The following is an 18,328-nucleotide window of genomic DNA, read 5'->3' on the forward strand; positions in this document are numbered from 1 at the left end:
CACCTAGGAGCCAAGTCTAAGGACACCAGCCTGCAATGCCAGACCCAGCCAGGTGCCACACAGGAACACTCGGCACATAGACTGAGCACAGACATGCAGAGTTCACTGAGTGCAGAGGTCCCCCACTTATAGAACAGTGGACTGACCTGGGGTATTTTGATTTTACAGCGGGCTTATTGGGCAACAAAAGCACTTATTTTGTTTAGTTTTGTTTAGAGACGGGGTCTAACTATGTTTCCCAGGCCAGCCCTAAACTCCTGGGCTCAAGTGATCCTCCTTCTCCCACTAGGACTATAGGTACCTGCTACCAAGTCTGACTTAAATATGTCCTGACTTAACTGTTTCCTGGACTTAAGGCGGGCTTATTAGATACAACCTGGATGTCAGGAGAACATGTGTGCTTAGCCATGCTGGCTCTTTGCCAGGGTTTGGACACTGGAGCTGGACCTAAGATAGAATCTTAGCTATGCAAAGGGTAGGATTCACCAGTGCCTCAGTTTCCACATCTGCAAAAAGAGTTGAAGGAAGTAGCTGTACTCAGGGAGCTAATGAGTGCACATAGGTCAGAGCTGTGCTTGGCAGTTCCTGAGTGTCCCTACCTGGGAGCTCTTATGCCATAGTAGATATTATTGGTCCTGTTGACAGTTGAGACTCAGAGAGGAGAAATAATGTCCACAGGCACAAAGACAGGAAAAAGCAGGGCCCAGGATTTGAACCCAGGTCTTCTAACACCAGAACAGTGACTCTCAACATTGTATGACAGCTGAATTACTGGCCTTTGGGAGACTGAAACCAGTTTGACTCTCTGTCCTCATTTTATAAGAGACAGACACCTTTAAGTCTCTTGCCTACAAAATACCACTGCCTGTGGATGGTTTGCTGTGTTTCCTCTAGGCTGTGGAGGCCTGCCCTGGCTAGATGCATCTTGCCTTGTGAGGGTTTCCCACCTGTGGATTCGGTTAGAGCCTCTACCTTGGGAGTCTGACATTGGCCCTGCGGATGCAGATAGGATAAGAGTCTGTTTGGTTCCCAAAGGAGGGAAGCGGTGGACAAGGAGCAGAGGCTTCCCGGGTCTCTTGGCTCTCTCTCCTGTCTTCACATTCCAGCTGGAGGCTACAGTGTGCCACAGAAAGGAGACTGGCTTAGGCCAGCCTCTGCCCTGACAGAATGGCCGCCGGGACTTAAACTTCCAGGAAGTCATCAGGGACCGGCGGTGGGGGAAAGGCTGTGTTTATGTTGTCTCTATGTTAATCTATGCCAGACACTGTATCTGATTTTATCAGCATGGGACGTCTGCCTGGCAGTGTCTGAAGATATTTTGGGTGTCACTTGGGATTGGCGTGTTGCTGTCTTCCTGCAGACAGAAGCCGTGCCCACTGTTGATTTTCCTAAGACACACAGGAAAGCGCCTATGGCAAAAACCAATGCTGTGGCCAAAGATGAGAGAATGACTTCTGGTGTTCTCTAGGCTAGGAGCTGTGACGGTTAATTCTGTGAACCTGGCAGGACCTAGAGTCACCTAGAGATAAACTTCTGGGCTTGTCTGTGAGGGAGTTTCTAGGTTGGGTTAATTGAGTTGGGAAGACCCACCCTAGCTACCAGAGCCCTTATCCCCTGGGCTCAAGTCCTGGACTGAATGAAAAGGAGACAGTGAGCTGACGTCCAGCACTCCTCTCTCTCTGCTCCCTGGGCCCTGTAACAATGTGGCCAGCTGCCATGTTTCCCCCACCTTGTGATGGGCTGACTCCCTGAACTGTGAGCCAGAATCCACTGTTTCTTGTTAAGTTGCTTTAGTCGGGCCTTTTGTGAGAGCAACGAGAAAAGTAAAAGGTGCAGGTGCTTGTAGATGCTTCACCCTGAAAGAGTCAAAAATGGGGAGAGAAGATGTAGGGAAAGACTCTGGAAGGAGATGGGAACGTGTGTGTCCAGAGACCCCTTAGTATACATACAGCAGGTCGTCAGGCCAGTGAGATGGTGAGCTGGATGCCAAGGTCACCATAATAGGGACGTTTATTGAGCGCTGTGTCAGGCACCACACAGGGCATCTGTTTGGCAGCCTTCTGGGGTAGATACTCTTCATACCCGTGTGTATAGAGGAGGAAGCCAAGGTTCAGTGAGGAACTGCACTTGCTGAAGGTCTCATTGTTCATGACAAACACCTAGACCCACCTCTTACAGCCTGGTCATTTTTAGGGCTGTCCTCTCAACTACCTACCCTGATTTTCACTGTTTTTCCCCCCACAGGTTGAGGGACAGTCCAGAGCCCTTGTCATCGCTCAGGAGCTGCTGTCTTCAGAGAAAGCGTAAGTGCTCCAGCAGCTGCCCGGAGCTTGCCCACAAAGCCCTGCCCCTCCCGGCTTGTCCAGGATGGAGTTAACACAGCACCGTCCTTCTCTACTTCCACAGATATGTGCAGATGCTGCAGCACCTAAGCCTGGTGAGTTAGTCATTCTGATCGTCCCTAACTAACTGTCCTTTTACAGAGCTGGACTCCGAGAGGCAGAAATCAGGGTGCACACAGGGGTGGCTACATTAACAGGCTTGGTGGCTGAGGCTCTGTGCCAGGCTTTTCAGATAAGCCTAGTCTACTGAGGGATGTACTAGGCAGAATGACTCCGTGCCTGGGTGGAGGGGGAGCTCTGGCAGGGGGCACTGGGAGGGAGTCTGGATATCGGTGAGGATCCCCAAAGCAGTCTGTGTTTGTTTGTGTGGTGCCGGGGATAGAACCTAGGGCATGCAGCATGCCAGGTGAGTGTTCCACCGCTGAGCCATGCCTAAACTCTGTGCCAGTGCCTTATATTTGGGTCCTTGTATGAACTATGTATGTGTCTGCACAATGACAGTTGCTCAGGGAATCAAGGGGCTTTCTCAGTCACCCTGGTCTCTTCTTCCCTAGGAGATCTCCAGCAACAAATGCAGGAAGAAATCATTGAGGGTGCAGGGGCATGGCCACAATTATGGGGAATCTGGAGAATCTGGGCAGGCTTTCCTGAGGAGGTGGTTTTGATTCAGGCTGAGTCACAGGAAGGGTTGCATGCAGCAAGGATGAGGGGGCTGGATGTTTTGGCCTGTAGCAGCTCTCCCAAGTGTCTAAGGATTTCCAGCCCTGCAGCAGTTCAGCCTTGATACTCGATTCCTTGGCTTATTTCATTCAGCTCATAGAATGTCAGAGCCACCAGTGGTTACTGGTGGGCATTTAGCAGGTAGTGACGTGTAGGCTCGGAGGAAATGACTGGGTCAAGGTCACGTAGTGATGGAGCCAAGGCAGACATGGATTTCCTATCGTCCTCCACTATCCTTATGCATGATCCACTCCTCAGAGCAGAAGACTAGAGGACCACCTCCCAGGGTCCTATATGAAGCCAGGCCTAGGGGTGAGCCCGTTAGAGATCATGCTGCTGTGTTGACCCCATGTGAGCAGGGAGCAGCTGGCTCTCTGAGTGGAGAACCAATGAATCCTCTGGTTTAGCATGGACAGCTGTTTGGGGTTCCAGTTCTGTGTGCATGAAGTTCCCAGGACTGAAGTACCCAGCCCTCTCCACCTTTGCTTCTGTGACTCAGCATGGCAGAGGCAACTGGACCCCTGAATTCTGCTCCCTCGCCAGCTCCTGCCTGATGGCCTCACATGGGCTTGGCTCTCTTGTTTTATGAGGCACCAGTGTGAGTTTGCATCACTTCCTGCCAGGTGGAGCGAGGCTAAAGCTGCTGGCAAGCCACAGTGCCATCCTGGGCAGGGCAGAGCCAGGAAATCAGCTCAGAAGCTGCTTTCTGGAACTGCGCTGCTGAGCAGTTATCACATCAGAGCTGCGTAGACAGAAGTGGCAGAGACCCCACCGCATGGCTCCAAGCCGGAGATGCTGGTCTTGAAGTAGACCACAGACTTCAGGATGTAGCACCCAAGCCAACCCAGAGGTTCATCGCACTCATTAGGGTTGGCAGGTTCTCCCTCAGATCTCTCTACTCCCCAAGGCCACCATACTGTGGGGAGGGGAGCGGGCTTCTGTTTTTCAGACTCGGGATTCAACCGCATGCTTGCCAAATGGTCAGTAGAGCTAATGAGTCAATCAAGCTATTTGGGTTGATTCCTGCCCCTTCGGGGCCTGGTTCTGGAAGTCTGTTGGTTGGGAATTGTTTTTGTGTTTTTGAATGTTGGTGAAGGAAGACAGAGAAGAACGTGAGAGAACCTTTAAAGACCAGTGTGGTCCACAAAGCCTAGAATATTGATTTGCTGGGCCCTGACAAAGGTGCCCCTTCTATCCTTCCAGAAGCCCGCCATCAAAGCTTCTACCCTCCTGCATGTCCCCTCCTATCCAGTTAGATGGCTTTGGTCACTCACCTCCCTCTCATCTCCACAGCACCAAATACTGTATCCACATAGCTATCCGCCACCGTTATCAATCAACCATCTAACCGCTGGCTTGCTATTCCAGACCTTTACCTCGTTGCCATCTACTCGTCAGTCCATCCTTTCTTTCATCCGTCTGTAAATCCGCACACACACCTTTCCCTCCTTTCCCTATCCACCCACCTATCCACACATTCACCTCTTGCTTTATCTATTTATCTATGCATTCAACCACCCTTTTCCCTTCCCCTCCATTGATCAATACATCTTTCAATAATTCATTTATTCTTCCTAATTCCCCCATTCTCGTTCTCTCCCCAACCCCCAATTCACCCTAAAATATCATAGGCTACTTGGTTGTCATTGTTACTGAAATAGGCCTTGGAGCCCCAAAGATGAAAAAGGCCCAAAATTTGCTCTTAAGTAGTTTGTGTGTGTGTATGTGTATGTGTGTGTGTGTGTGTGTGTGAGAGAGAGAGAGAGAGAGAGAGAGAGAGAAGGAGAGAGACCTACATGCATGTATGTATGTTTGCATGTGTGCAGGCACACATGTATGCATGTATGTGTATGAAAATACATGTATATAGGTCTAAAGTTGAGTCATTATCCATCTTTTATTGCTTGAGAGAGGTTCTCTCACTGAACCCAATGCTCTCCAATTCTGGCTAGACTTGCTAGCTGATTTTCCCTGGGATCCCTTGTCTTCTGCTTCTCAAGTGCTGGGATTGCAGGTGATCATGTCAGCTGTTTGGCTTTAATGTGGGATACAGGCTGTGCTGGGAGCCCATTACCCATGAGCCATTTCCCCAGACTGACAAGTCTCGTTTTTGTGAAAATAGAGGATGGGGATGGTGAGAATGCATACTTATACCACTCAGCTTAAATAGAATTTGCACAGCTGTATTTTTGTGCAGAATCACAGGGGCATGATGGGAACCCAAAACGGCTTATAGGAGAGGTGTCATGGAGGTGGACTTGGGAGGAGAGAATCTCCAGGTGCAGAAGGTGGGGTGGCTGGCATGGGCAGGTGCATGGAGCTTGAAGATGTGTGTTGAACAGTGTATCAGCTGTGTGGTTAAATGTGGCTGTTTCACAGAGGCCAAACCAAGGGTCAGAGAGGGAACCCAGAACCAAGATGAGTAGGCTGCAAAGCCCCCACAATATCCCTGAGGTCTTGTGCTTTTCCTTGTATGTGGTGAATTGATGTTTCAAACAACACTGGTCTCTGATCACCTTTGGTTTTGTTTTCTTGTTTCTATTAGAAGCTCATAACTCCTCCCAGGGGTCTCTCCTCTGGACTGAGGTTCTCCAGACTGCCAATGGGGAGTGAATATGGAGTGGCTTCTGTCAGGTCCCCAGGGAGAAGTCTGGGACCCAGAAGAACTGGTGTCCGGCCCATTCACCCCTTGGCACACCTTCTACAGTTCCTTTGCACTACAGCTTTCCTCTCTGCCCTCTGGATGCGATGCTCTTAAAGTGTGTGGGGTCTCGTGCAGCCGCTGTCTGCTTTTCCATTGGCTCACAGCTTCCACTTTCTGGTTGCCAGTGTCTTCTTATCATTTGGGTCTCAGCCCAGTGGTCACCAGGGGACAAGCATGTTCAGGACTCAGTGATGTGGGGTAAGCCTGCCACTGTGCTCATGGACCCTCAGTGACGTCCCGATGCCATCTCATTCACAGACCCTCTGTGAAGGCCCCATGGCATCTCTCCCACCCTCAGTGAAACCCTTGTGTCATTTTGCTTTCCAGAGATTTTCTCAAGGGTTGGTGGGCGACTCATCTCTGCTTGACAACATCTGGGCCCTGACCCAGAAGATTCAAAGACCAGTAGTACCTTGATGGCCAGGGACTGCAAACTCCTGTAGGTGTCTTCTCTCACACATCTGATGGGAGATGGAACACTGTCTGGGGCCTCATCTGGGCCTGTGGCCAGCAAACTTACCTATGGCCTCTCCCTGTGGTCTCCAAATAGGCTAGTCTAGGCTTCCTCCCAGCCAGTGGCTGGGTGCCAAGAGCGATTGTCCCAAGAGAAAGCTGGGAGGAAGTGCGTGCCATTTTTATGACCCAGGCTTGGAAGTCACGTAGCGCCACTTCCGCCATTCTCCACGAGTGGAGACAGTTCGAGAGGTCCACCCAAGGTCAAGGGCGAGGAGTATAATCTCTACCATTCAATAGGAGGATTATCAAGCACACATTTCATAAATATCCTGTAGGAGATACTGTTGTGGTCTTTTTTTTTTTTTTTTGGAAAACATAACTCACCATAAACACCTTCTAAAAATGACTTTGTGTCTCCTAGGAATGTGTTTGACTTCTGGCAACAAAACTTCAACTATGGCATCTTAAATAACGTAGGGTTGTCCTCATGTGGAGCAAATCCACAAGGCAATGTTGGGGACTCCTCTACATCTCAGAAACTGCATGCATTTCTAAGGTTCCTCATGAACTTGGGTAGCTGCTATGGCCCTAACCTTCATATCCATCTCTCAGGCAGAGAAAAACAAAAAAAGGAAAAAAGCTAAAGTTTCTGACTCCCAGCTAGAGTTGGTTCCCTTGAAGATACCTAGGGTACCACTGGGCAGCTTCTTCCCCTTGCCATGGCTAGTTTCAGGGGAAGTCAGGACAGAAAGAGTCAGGAGCCAAAGCCAAGTACAACTCCACAGCTGTGCCTCTTTGTGTTTATTCTGGGTCTCAGGTGGGGTGGGAAACCCCAGAAAAGCTCTTCCTGTCCCCAGTCAGCTAGGTGGGGGTCTTCTGCTCTTCATGCCTGGAAACTGAGGGTAGGCGAGAAGGGGCTCCTGCAGGGCAAGGCTTGGGCAGCTTCTGCACCCCTCAGCATTTGATAGCAGCTGGTATCAGCAGCAGGAGCAGATGGACCCCCTAGAGCTATCAGGTCACAGGTCCCAGCCCTGGTATAGACCTAGGAGGTGGGTGTGGCGTGTTAAAGAAAATAGCAGGTTTCAGGCTGGGGTGATGGGTGAGTGGTTAAGAGTGCTCGTTGCTCTTGCAGAGGACCCTGGGTTCACATCTCAGCACCCACATGGGCGGTCACAACTGTCTGTAACTTTAATTCCTGGGGATCCTATGCCCTCTTCTGGCCTCCTTAGGCACTGCATGTACATGGCACACAGACTACCAACAATAAACACATAAAATAAACAGAAATCTTAAAATAAAAAGAGAGAAAGAGAAAAAAGAAACAGCAAGATCATGAGAAGGCAGCAGAGATGAAATTTTGGTTCAGGAGAGTTAGAGGCTCACAGTCACAGGCAGCTGTGATGAGGCCCTGAAGTGGAAGAACAATAGGAAAGACAGCAATTACAGAGTAGAATCAGGGACCTGAAGGAGGAGGGACAGATCCTTCGGGTCTTCAGTTCCCAGGATAGTAGGAGAGTTGCCCCGTGATACCATGGGCAGCATCACTGAGTCTTGATGGGAGGGAGAGCCTTCAACTCCATAGGACCAGGGAAGTATCTGACTCTCGTAGGCTTGAGGTATGTGTGGTAGGAGGTAAAACCCTCAAAACCAGCCTATGGGCAAGAGGTCACAGGCACTGATAAGTTTAGCTGTCACTCAGGGGCGTTTGGGTCTGGAAAGTGAGAAAGAGTAGACCTTGCATGCAGGGGTTGGGAAGAGAATGCAGCTCTGAGAACTGTAAGTTCACAGTAGCTCTCTGTGACTGCGGGGAGGGTACGGGGTAGCCTGACTTTGGGCACAATGAACATCACATGTCTGATCTATAATCTGACAGTGAGGAATTCTCAGCCTTATGGTAGCAGCTAGAGTATTGGAATTCCTCAGCTCTGGTCAGTGGCTGGTGTAATAACCCCTGGCCCAGTATATCCAAGACCCTTAAGGTCACCACTACTGCTGCGGGTGCCACCAGTATGACTGGTCACTCCCACTGCCCCTTCCAAATGCTGGCCTGCTGGCACTCTTGCAGGCAGTGTGCGGCTCCAGGTCCTGCTGCCAATCTTGTGTTCCATCTCTTCTGCTGCCATTGATGCCCAAAGCCAAGGATACATCCAGAACGCCACTATTTCTGGGGCCCAGCCTCCCAGCCCACTCTTCTGTGGCTATAGGGACTACTGCTGGCTGGATACTGCCTCTCTGCCTCACAGGTAGGGCATCATAAAAAGGCATTTCGAGTGGCTCTCCGGTGGTCTGAGCATCTTGTTTCTATAGCCAGAGGGGTATTTGCACCGATCACAGTGGACCGTCATGTAAAAGAAGCATGGTGTTTAACACCAGTCACCCAGCACTGTTCCTTTCATGCTGGTCACAGCAGTCTGTAAACCCAGGGAAGGTTCTCACTCTCCGGTATGGTGGGAAAGCGTTCGTGGGGCTTGGAATTGGAAAAGTCCTTAGTAAACTTTAAGACACAAATTAAGACTGTTGTGGCTGTGGCTGAATGTTCAGAATCTCAACTTCTATAAACAAAACCACTCCATGGCTTCCTCAGCGTGTCTGGGGTGCTTGGTAGGCTGGCAGTTTGACTGATAGTCCTCTGCTCAAGGAGGCCAGGATGCTGGGAAAGAGTCCACTGCCAATCAAATAGTCCATCTCCCAACATTGTTTGTTTTTAGCGAAATAAATATCAGTAGTACTTAAAATACGAATTTGCTGAAAGAGTTGGTTTAGCATAGTTCTGACAACGCTCACTTCCTGCCCAACACTCCAAGGAGAGGTGGGCTCCCCTTAGCTATCTCATCCCCATGCTTAATAGAGAGCTTCTGAGCCGCAGGCTTTCCAGTTACTCCTTTCTCCCATTCTTCCCCATAGCCACAGCACTGGGCAGGGGACTTTCCAATGGCAGGTGGCCAGACCTCCCGCTCCTGTACGGTCTCACACTTCATCACATTGTCCCTGGTACCTTCCTGGCTGACAACCCCCACCCCGTGCATCTGTTGCCCTGTTACAGTGGGCTTTCATTTCAGAGGCTTCTCTCTAGCTTTCATTTCAGGGGTGCTCTCTAGCTGGAGCCTTTTTTTACATTACAGTATTGTTGGGCTTCCTCCTGTTTGTGGTTCCCCAGACTCCTGCTGCTGCTGGTTTCCTGGTTGCTGCAGCGGGAAGATGCATTCCCCTGTCATTGTAACACATCAAGACTTGTGTTATAGCCAAGCATAAGGTCACCACGGGCCAGCGGCTGCTCCACTCGTTCTTGTTTCAGCTGTGTCCCCCGTACGCATCTCTTTTTCTGGCACTGTGTTACTTGAGCCCTCTGAGGTCAGTGCATTTATGAGTTTCTTTCTCTTGCTGGGCATCTGTCCCCACGTCTGTCTCATGGAGAATGGACCGCGTGAGAGGAAGCGGTGCCTAGAGGGGAACCCCATGAACAAAAGGTGGGGTTTTACACACTGAAATATCCAGTTCAGATCCCCAGGCATAGGGGAAAGAGTCTCTGAGGAAGGCATGTCCAGCAGCAGAAAAGGAAGGCTTGTGATTGCAGAGTGATCGGCGTGTGCACAGGCTCAAAGGCCATGAGAATTATTTGTGTTCACGATGCATGCTTGCTGAAAGATTAATAAATAATTTCTGTGCCTTTAGCAAACTTCCTGTGTTGCTCTTAAAAAGGGATCAGCCACCTACCGGGACCACAAGGTTAAGGTAACCCCGCTAGGGAACCCTGCTAGGCCCGCTGCGGTGCAGACCGACAGAGACAGAGAGAGTGAGAGCTAGGTCTGGCGTGTTTGGGAACTGAGAGGAATTCAGCCAGGTGGAGGATGCTGTGAGCAGGAAAACTGGAAAAGCTGAGGCCAGCAGGGAAGGGGGAAGGTAGAGAGCCCCTCGGCTTCTGAGGCCCGATCTCAAGTGTGTGAGAGGCTGCTGGTGGCCCTAGAAAGAGCTGCTGTGGTATGTTGGGAAAGGCTGAGGAGGATTGCGTTTTCTTGTTGACCAGCTATGGCGTGAGGAGCCAGATCGGTACCGGGTAGTAGGTGGATGAGGCTCTGCCATGGCCCTGTGAGCAGAACAGACACTGTATGAGGGGAAAGACTCCAGAAGAGGGCCCAAGCACAGGTCGATACCAGCCATGCCTGGAGAAGTGAACATGGTCTCCTCATAGAAGACATGGGTGAGGCAGAGTTAGGGTACCCTGGGCAGGATGGAGGATTCATCGAAGGCCACAAGGAGATATGTGATCAGGATTTTTGGGTCCTCCCAGTATGCCCCCAAACTAGAGCACTGTCCCCTCTCCCCGGGGATGGGAACTGCAATGAAGCACCCCATAGCCTCCTGGACAGGACTGACCTCTCAAGACAAGCTCGGGGTGTGCAGGACTCTGGGGTCAACACATTCATGAGTCTCCTTATCAGAATGTGGCACTGTCTGCCCCACTCATCCCCGATCCGTTCATTCATTCAGCTCCTCCTCAGACAGTCAGTATCCAAGGTGACAGGCATGGCAGGGTCAGTAACTGCTGTGTGCCAACTCTCCACACATTCTCTCATTTCATTGCACACTGTATCTACTTAAGAGATAGACGAGTACAGGCCCAGACCTTCTCAGAGAAGGTGAGTGACTTTCCCTGGGTCACACAGCCAGGGTGAAGTCATGCCAGGGTTTTTTGACTTCAGAGCCCTGGGAGGGAAAGAGGGGTCACTGTGATCTGGAGGAATGATGTCTGGGAAGATGGGCCTTGCCCACCAGAAAGTAGGGACAAGCCTTACAGAGGGGGGCAACTCCTGGGGGATGGTATGGAGACATTGGGCCACCTAGGAAGTCTCTTCATGTCATGTGTCAGGTCTCTCAAAGGGACTCAGTGCCCTGATGACTCAGGTAGGCGAGCATGGGGAAGGGAGTTAGGAAAGGATGCCCTGGTAGGTTGAGTGACAGTGGGAAATTCTGGGGACCAAAGGTTAACTCAGACAACCTCTTCAGCTGTCTATGGTTCTCCCCTACTTTTCTTGCCTCCCTGACTGTGGACACCGTTAGGACATTTTTGTTGTTGTTGTTGTTGTTGTTATTGTTGTTGTTGTTGTTTTGAGACAGGTTCTCGCTGTGTTGCTCAAGCATCCTTGAGCTCAGGATCCTCCTACCTCTGTGTCCCAATGTGTGCTCCACTGCACCCTGCTGGGAAAATCATTTTAACTGAGAGGAAGGAGAGTCCTATCTTCTGGGTCTTTCTGGCTCCCCAAGCCATAATGAACTCTAGCTTCTTGAGGGCTTGAGGGGGGAACACATTTTGGCTCAATCCATGATTGCTCTCCCTCTGGTTAGCAAGGATTGCAGCAGGGTTCACAAGGAGACCCATGGAGAAGGCCTGGGTCTGGGCAGGTGTTATTGCCTCCTGTGTGTTCATGTTGCTCTTCCTCCATGACCCTGATCTCTAAGGAAGTAGGTGATGCTTGGAGGGTTTGGAGGAGAGGCAGAAAAGTGGGGTATTCCAACTTGACCCCTAGCCCCCAGGAGACTCAGAATTGTTTGCTTTTAAAAATATTCTTGTAACTTGCCTGTGGTTAGTTAGTGAACTAATCTTAGCAAAAAGAGCTCATGTCTGTGTGCAAGAAAGGCAGACACTACTTCCATCATCCGAGAAGATTCCTGTCCGTGCCAATGACAGAGGTCACCAGGGTATGTGTATGAATGTTTCTGCCCATCTAGTTTGTAGTTCCTACAAATGTGCCTCTCTGGGCATTTCATTTAAATGGCATCTTAAGTGATGGTCTTTGTGGTCGTCTTCCTCCCTCTAGCATCTGCTGTCAAGGTTCGCCCATCTGTGCCTGCACTGGTCCTTCATTCCCTTGTGACTGAGTCCATTTGGATGTCACAGTCTGTTTGCGCCTTTCCCAGAGGATGGACATTGGGCTCTTGCTGGTTGTGTGCAATGCTAAGCTGCAGGAAGCATGTGTGTCTGCAGTTCCCTTGGCCTCACACCTAGTGCTAACCATTTGAGGAGGCTACATGATTTTCCCTAGAGTCTCTTTCCATTCACCCTGGATAAAGAGGGCAACAACAGACCAAAGAACTGATTTCACCATCCAAGCCCTCAAGTCCTGCTTGATGAACCAATGAGTTTGTTGGAATTACTTACAGGAACATGGCTGACTCAAGGTCAGCTGCGTCACTAAAAATTCCCGCCTGAGCATGGGTGACTCTCGAAAGCTTGTGCGCTTGCAGACAGCGTTACCCTGAAGAGTCTCCTCTCCCTGCTCTCCTTGACAGCCTTCATGTGACTTACATACTCTTGGCTCATATCCTGAGTCTCGTTTCCTGAGACCTGTCTTTTCAAGCCCTTAGCTTTGTGTTCTGCTGGGTAGTTAGTCCTTTTTCTTGTAACCCTGTAAATAAGTCTATTAACAAACATACAATTTACAAACATTTTCTCTCACTCTTTGGGTCTTCTTTACTCCCTTTTCAGGTTCTGTTCATCCATCCATCCATCCATCCATCCATCCATCCATCCATCCATCCGTCTGTCCTTATTAGGTGGAACTCAGTATCTTATGCATGCAAGGCAAATGCTCTATCACTAAACTACAACTCAGTCCTCATGTTTACTCTCTTGATACTGTTCTTTGGCACACAAAAGTTTTGTTTTGTTTTAATTTTGATGTTATCACACTTTATCTGTTCTGTTGTTGTTGTTGTTGTTTTGTTTTGTATTATTTTTGCTGCATGTGGTTTTAGAGCCTCATCTGGAAGGTTCCCTCACTGCTATGTGCTCTTTGTAAGTTATAGCCATTCCCCTTATGCTCACACACCTCACTACAGAGCATATTTCCTCATGGTTTTCTGCACTGTTAGTCCTTTCGGTGGCCAGCGTAGAAGCATGGTCTGCTCCACAGAAGATTATCCTCAGGATGCCCAGCATCCTCTGGCGATTGGTTAGGCCGAATGAACCTGTGTTCCCAGCACAGCGTACAGCCAGCCTAGACCCTGTTGGCATAAGTGGGAAATGGCTGAGGACAGTGTGAGGTCAGCTGCATGGGGTTCTAGAGTCCAGTTGACCTAACAGGGACATCCATGATTGACTCGTGTCTTAGTTACTGTTCTCCTGCTGTGAGGAAACACCATGACCAAGACAACTTATGAGAGAAAACATTTCATTGAGGTCATGTTTATCGTTTTAGAGGGCAAGTGCATAGCATCATGGCAGGGCATGTGGTGGCCGGCAGACAGGCGTGGGTCTTGAGAAGGAGCTGAGAGCTCACATCCTGACCCTCAGCCAGCAGGGACTGGTTCTGCCTTTTGAAAACGCAAAGCCCATCCCCAGTGATGGAAAGAACCGGCACTTTGGAATCAGGCAAACATGGACTCAAGAATGAGGACCTTGAGCAAATTCCTCCATCTCCCAAGGCCTGGTCTGCTATGGAGAAAATGGAAATTACAACCAGTTGGGGCTGCCATGAACATTAATGAAGAAACTGGGCCTGGGACTGAATGGTAGAAGGCTTTCCTTACATGCATGAGGACCTGGGTTCAGTTCTCAGTGCGCGCACACACACACACACACACACACACACACACACACACACACGGAAGGGAGGTATGAAGTGTGAGGCACACAGCTCTTAGTATGTATGCTCAGTAAATGTCCCTGTTATTATCTCTAAGAACCTTCCTTAGTTGGGTGCTGGAGGTGCTGGTGGAAGACAGGAAACAGAACCCTAAAGCACAGCAGCAGAAGGTGTTTGTGTCTCCACTTTGGAGTCCAGAGAAGCAGAGGGTCATCTGAGGTCATACAGAAGTGCCTCTGTGGGTAGATAGGGGTGTAAGCGTTTCTAGGCCTTGACTTAGGGAGTCCTGCAAGCTGGAGTGGGGACTCCACAATACATATAGTAAAGGAGTGGAGTGGCCCTGGTCTACCCCTAAAGCTGCATCCCATTCCAGCACTCTGTACTTTTTTTTGCAAGGGAGCACTGACGTGCATACTCATGACCACACATGCACACACAGACGACTCACTATGCACGAGCTCATACTCATAACTCTCACGACTAAGACCATCTCCAATCTCTCAGATGCTCTGCTGCCTAGGGCAGCACATGCTGCTCTCCTGTCAGCACTGCCCTTGTCTCCGTGGAGACATGGCCTCCCCGCCAGCCTTCACCAAGCCAGATCCCTCACTTCTGACTTGTCCTAGGTCCCCATTCTGGTCCATGTCACATGTCTCCTTGTCTTTTTTTTTTTTTATCACAATCTCTTGGTGGGCAGAACTACATGTCTCCATTACCCTCTGTCCTTGGGGCTTGCTGCAGATCAAGCACTCAGAATGTATAACGGAATGTTTGCTGGAATGCTTAAGATGAGGTTTTCTCCCTGGGGATGGATACTGAGACCCTATGGTTTTGCCCAGTGCTAGAGGCAGCAGAATCCTTTCCACAGGGGATGCCCACTGCAGTGGGCACTCCATGGTTCCATTAAGAACAGATGTGAGTGGATTGTGATTGTCTTGCTGATGGCTGTTCTGTCCTGTAGATGGCCATCTTGTCCTGCAGGTGGCTACCGCGCCTACTGGGACTAAGCCAGTGAGGATTAATTACCATGCAGGAAAGGATTTATGGAGCTGTTAACACTGAAGCTCCCCAGAGGATGCTATGCCTGCCACTGTCTGTCTGCCCTTGCTGTTTTCCTTTCTCTCCTTCCCTCTTTGCTCTCCAGCCATTCTCTCCTTGTGCTCCCTCTCTTTGTCCGGGTTATGTGGTGCTTTTGGGTGTGAGCCTCACAGTGACAGGATCCCAATCTTGACTTCCTCAGACAAAGGCTCCACTCCTGCTAACTAGCAGTTGTGTGGTTCCCCAAAGGGAATGAAGTTCCTCTCACACTGAAGGTGCCTCTGGACTCCAGAGAGAGCAGACAACAAACCATGTGTGAGCCCATGCCCTAAACACAGATCATCTGAAGTGTCATAACTGTGGGGTCTTCCAGTATGTAGGGACACCTTCCAAGTCCCCAGTGGATGCCTGAAACCCTACAGGACACCAATCCTATACATGTGGCTTATTCCTGTACTTGTGCCCCTATAATGTCATAGTTGGCATCAGTTGTCAATGTCAATTGAGGAATTGTCTCCTTCAGATTAGCCTATAGGCCAGTCTTTGTGGCATTGTCTTGATTAATGGTTGATGGGAGAGGACCCAGCCTGCTGTGCCAGCCCACTATGGGATGTGCCGCCCCTGGGCAGGTGGTTGGGGCTGAATTAGGAAGCAGTCTGAGCAAGCCATGAGGAGCAAGTTAGTAAGCAGCATTCCTCCATGGCCTCTGCATCAGCTCCTGCCTCCTGGTTCCTGCCCTGACTTACCTGGATGATGGACAGTGAGCTGTAAGTTGAAAGAAACCCTTTCCTTCCCAGGTTGGTTTGGGTCATGGCTTTGTCACAGTAATAGAAAGTAAACTAGAACAGGTGACAATGCCTGGTCCTCAAATCATACATAGCAAGCAGTAGCAACAGCTCATGTAAAAATAATGAAAAAAGTTATGTTTCCCTCTGCCCCCTTTCTTCTGAGGCTGTGAGCTGATGTCTGTGTATGAGCTAAGGGAAGGAAATGGCAACGGTGGGTGTCAGGCTCCTTCTTACCTTGGACTAGACAAGAGGAGAAGTTTGTAGGACTGTGCACACGTGGCCTTACATAAACTCCTCTTTGGCCTTTGTGAGTTTCTACTTTGGTTTCTTGAACTTTGGGGTCACAGACACCTGCTGTGACTTTTCCTTTTAGTGTGTGTAGATGGGGCGGGGGTCCCATGTAGTCTAGCCTGGCCTCAGACTCTGTGTAGCCCAGAATAACCTTGAACTTCTCATCCACTGTGTCTTTTATTTTTAAAATGATACTTTCATATGTGTGTGTGTGTGTGAGCATGTGTATGTGTGAGCATGTGTGTATTGATATACACTCATATCAGTGTACACACGTGGAGGTCAGAGGACAATTTGAGCTTCTTCCAAGGTGGAGAACTAAAAAGCAAAGATTTTGCTTTTCCTTAGCAAAGGATTCACCAGCTGATTCCCGGTCTTGTAAACAAAGGGTCCTGGCCAGGTCACCATGGCGACACTGCTCTGTGTAAGCAAGGGCGAAGACAGCCCTGTAGCAAGTGGGTATGAGATGGCCTTCCTGATCCACAGGTGACAGTGTGGCGCCAGTGGCAGTGACAGGCCTCAGTTCTTGCAGTCACCTCTGTTCAGGTCAGGGCTCTGGAGCCTCAAGGGCCCTCGCTGCCTGATGCAGTACGTAACAGGCATCTGGGGTTGCAGGATTTCCATGGAGCCGTCCTGAGGGCCTTGGAGAACATAGAACAAGAGGGCAGAGAGCCACTGGCCCAAGAGGAGCTGCGGCAGGGCCTGCGGGAGCTCCCGGCTATCTGTGACCTTCACCAGGGCATCCTGGAGAACCTGGAGCAGAGGCTGGGGGATTGGTGAGCAGCCTGGGGTCCCATACCCCGCTTATGCCACCTGGGGTGGGGGCAGACAAAAATCTCCACAAATACAAACTGCTGTCTCCTGGAGAGGTGGTAAGTTGTGTACCCCCAAGCAAAGCAGCCCCCAGAACCCCACCCTTTATTGGTCCACAGGCTAACTTTTCACTATCCTCTCCCTAGCAATGGGGAGGGCCAACAGCCACAGGTGGCCGACATCTTCCTGGTCCGCGAGCAGGAATTTGAACACCATGCTGCACACATCCTGCAGTTTGACAGGTACCTGGGGCTGCTCGCTGAGAGTTGCCTGCTCTCACCCCGGCTGGCCAGCACCGTCCGGGAATTTGAGGTGGGTTCCCAGGTCTTTAGAGACCCTGCTGTAAGGATATTGTGGGGCCCAGACAGGGGGACATGGAAAGACTTAAGAGAGGTGAATGAGACATATAGAAGGACCAATCTGGGCAGCAGATCGGGAGATCGGGTGGGGACTCAAAGGAGGGGAACCCAGGACTGAATGACTCCTGTTGGGCAATGGGCAGGGAGGTCACAGGAAAAATCTTAGCGCTAGTTCTCCCATTTCTATGAACCAAGCTGGGGCCCAGCCACAGGGCAACCACGGAAGTGGCCAGTACTGGTCACAAACAGGAAGGCTAGCTCCTGGGTGGTCAAAGGGGGGCTTATCTCTGTTACTAATGTTGGGGCAGAATAGGGCCTCAGAGAACTGAGTTACAGAGTGTGACTGTGAACCTGCCAGGATGATCCAAGAGGGCTTCCTGCAGAAGACAGTCTGGGTCTGACAATGTGGGAGACTGCAGTTGGTCAGAGCAGGATGAAGTGTGTCTGTGGGTCTCTGATGGCATCTCTCCTCCCCTCTTCAAAGCAGCAGAGTTCGCAAGGGGGCGGCCAGAGCATGAAGCATCGGATGCTACGCGTAGTCCAGCGCCTCTTCCAGTACCAAGTGTTGCTCACTGGTGAGCCATTAGAGTCTGGGGCGGGGGGCGCTGAGGTGGAGTGCCCTGGGAATAAGACCTTCATGTAGCTTAGCAGGTGTAGGAATGACGGCACAGCTCCAGATCCCCAGGGTCACACAGAGTCACATGCACTGCCGCCACTAGCCCCTTCCTATCCCCAAACCCAGAAACCTGGTGGGACTCTCACTGTGCGTTTAAGCTGCCTTCCTAGGCCCCGTCATGGTGAGAATAATGGACATTTCCCACTGCAGGCCCACTGCCATTCTGTGGCTTTGCTGTGTGCTCCCTCTTGAGGCCTGGCCCTCTCAGCTCTGTGATGTGCTGGCCAGCCTTCCTCCCATCTTCTGCCCTCTGCCACTCCGGCTGCCTCTCCTCTTTGGCTTACCAGAGTGCTTCGCCACTGTTCTGTTGCTGCAAAGGGACACCGTGACCAAGCACTTCTTATAAGAGAAAGCATTTAATTGGGGGCTGGCTTATAGTTCAGAGGGTCAGCTCATTGTCATTATGGCAGGGAGCATGGGACAAGCATGGCAGGTGTGGTGATGGAGTCGCTGAGAACGAGATACTGATCTTCAGGGAGGCAGGGAAGCAGGCAGACGACAGACAGACAGACAATACTTGGTCTTGTGTACACTTTTGAACCCTTAAAGCCCGCGTCC

General features: G+C 50.5%; 1 protein-coding gene across 2 annotated transcripts in view; it reads left to right on the forward strand.

Annotated features, from left to right (window-relative positions):
- Positions 1–18,328, forward strand: part of Fgd5 (FYVE, RhoGEF and PH domain containing 5) — a 99,850-nt gene that overhangs the window by 54,850 nt on the left and 26,672 nt on the right. For both annotated transcript variants that reach the window (XM_050160233.1, XM_050160234.1), the window contains 5 exons: positions 2,245–2,303; positions 2,407–2,437; positions 16,538–16,698; positions 16,882–17,047; positions 17,582–17,669. In XM_050160233.1, the coding sequence (XP_050016190.1) occupies positions 2,245–2,303; positions 2,407–2,437; positions 16,538–16,698; positions 16,882–17,047; positions 17,582–17,669 (505 nt within the window). The remainder of the gene's footprint in view (positions 1–2,244; positions 2,304–2,406; positions 2,438–16,537; positions 16,699–16,881; positions 17,048–17,581; positions 17,670–18,328) is intronic.

Source organism: Alexandromys fortis, unplaced genomic scaffold (assembly GCF_014885135.2).
Source record: "Alexandromys fortis isolate MF-2015 unplaced genomic scaffold, M_Fortis_MF-2015_v1.1 scaffold_111, whole genome shotgun sequence".
Classification (NCBI taxonomy): domain Eukaryota; kingdom Metazoa; phylum Chordata; class Mammalia; order Rodentia; family Cricetidae; genus Alexandromys; species Alexandromys fortis.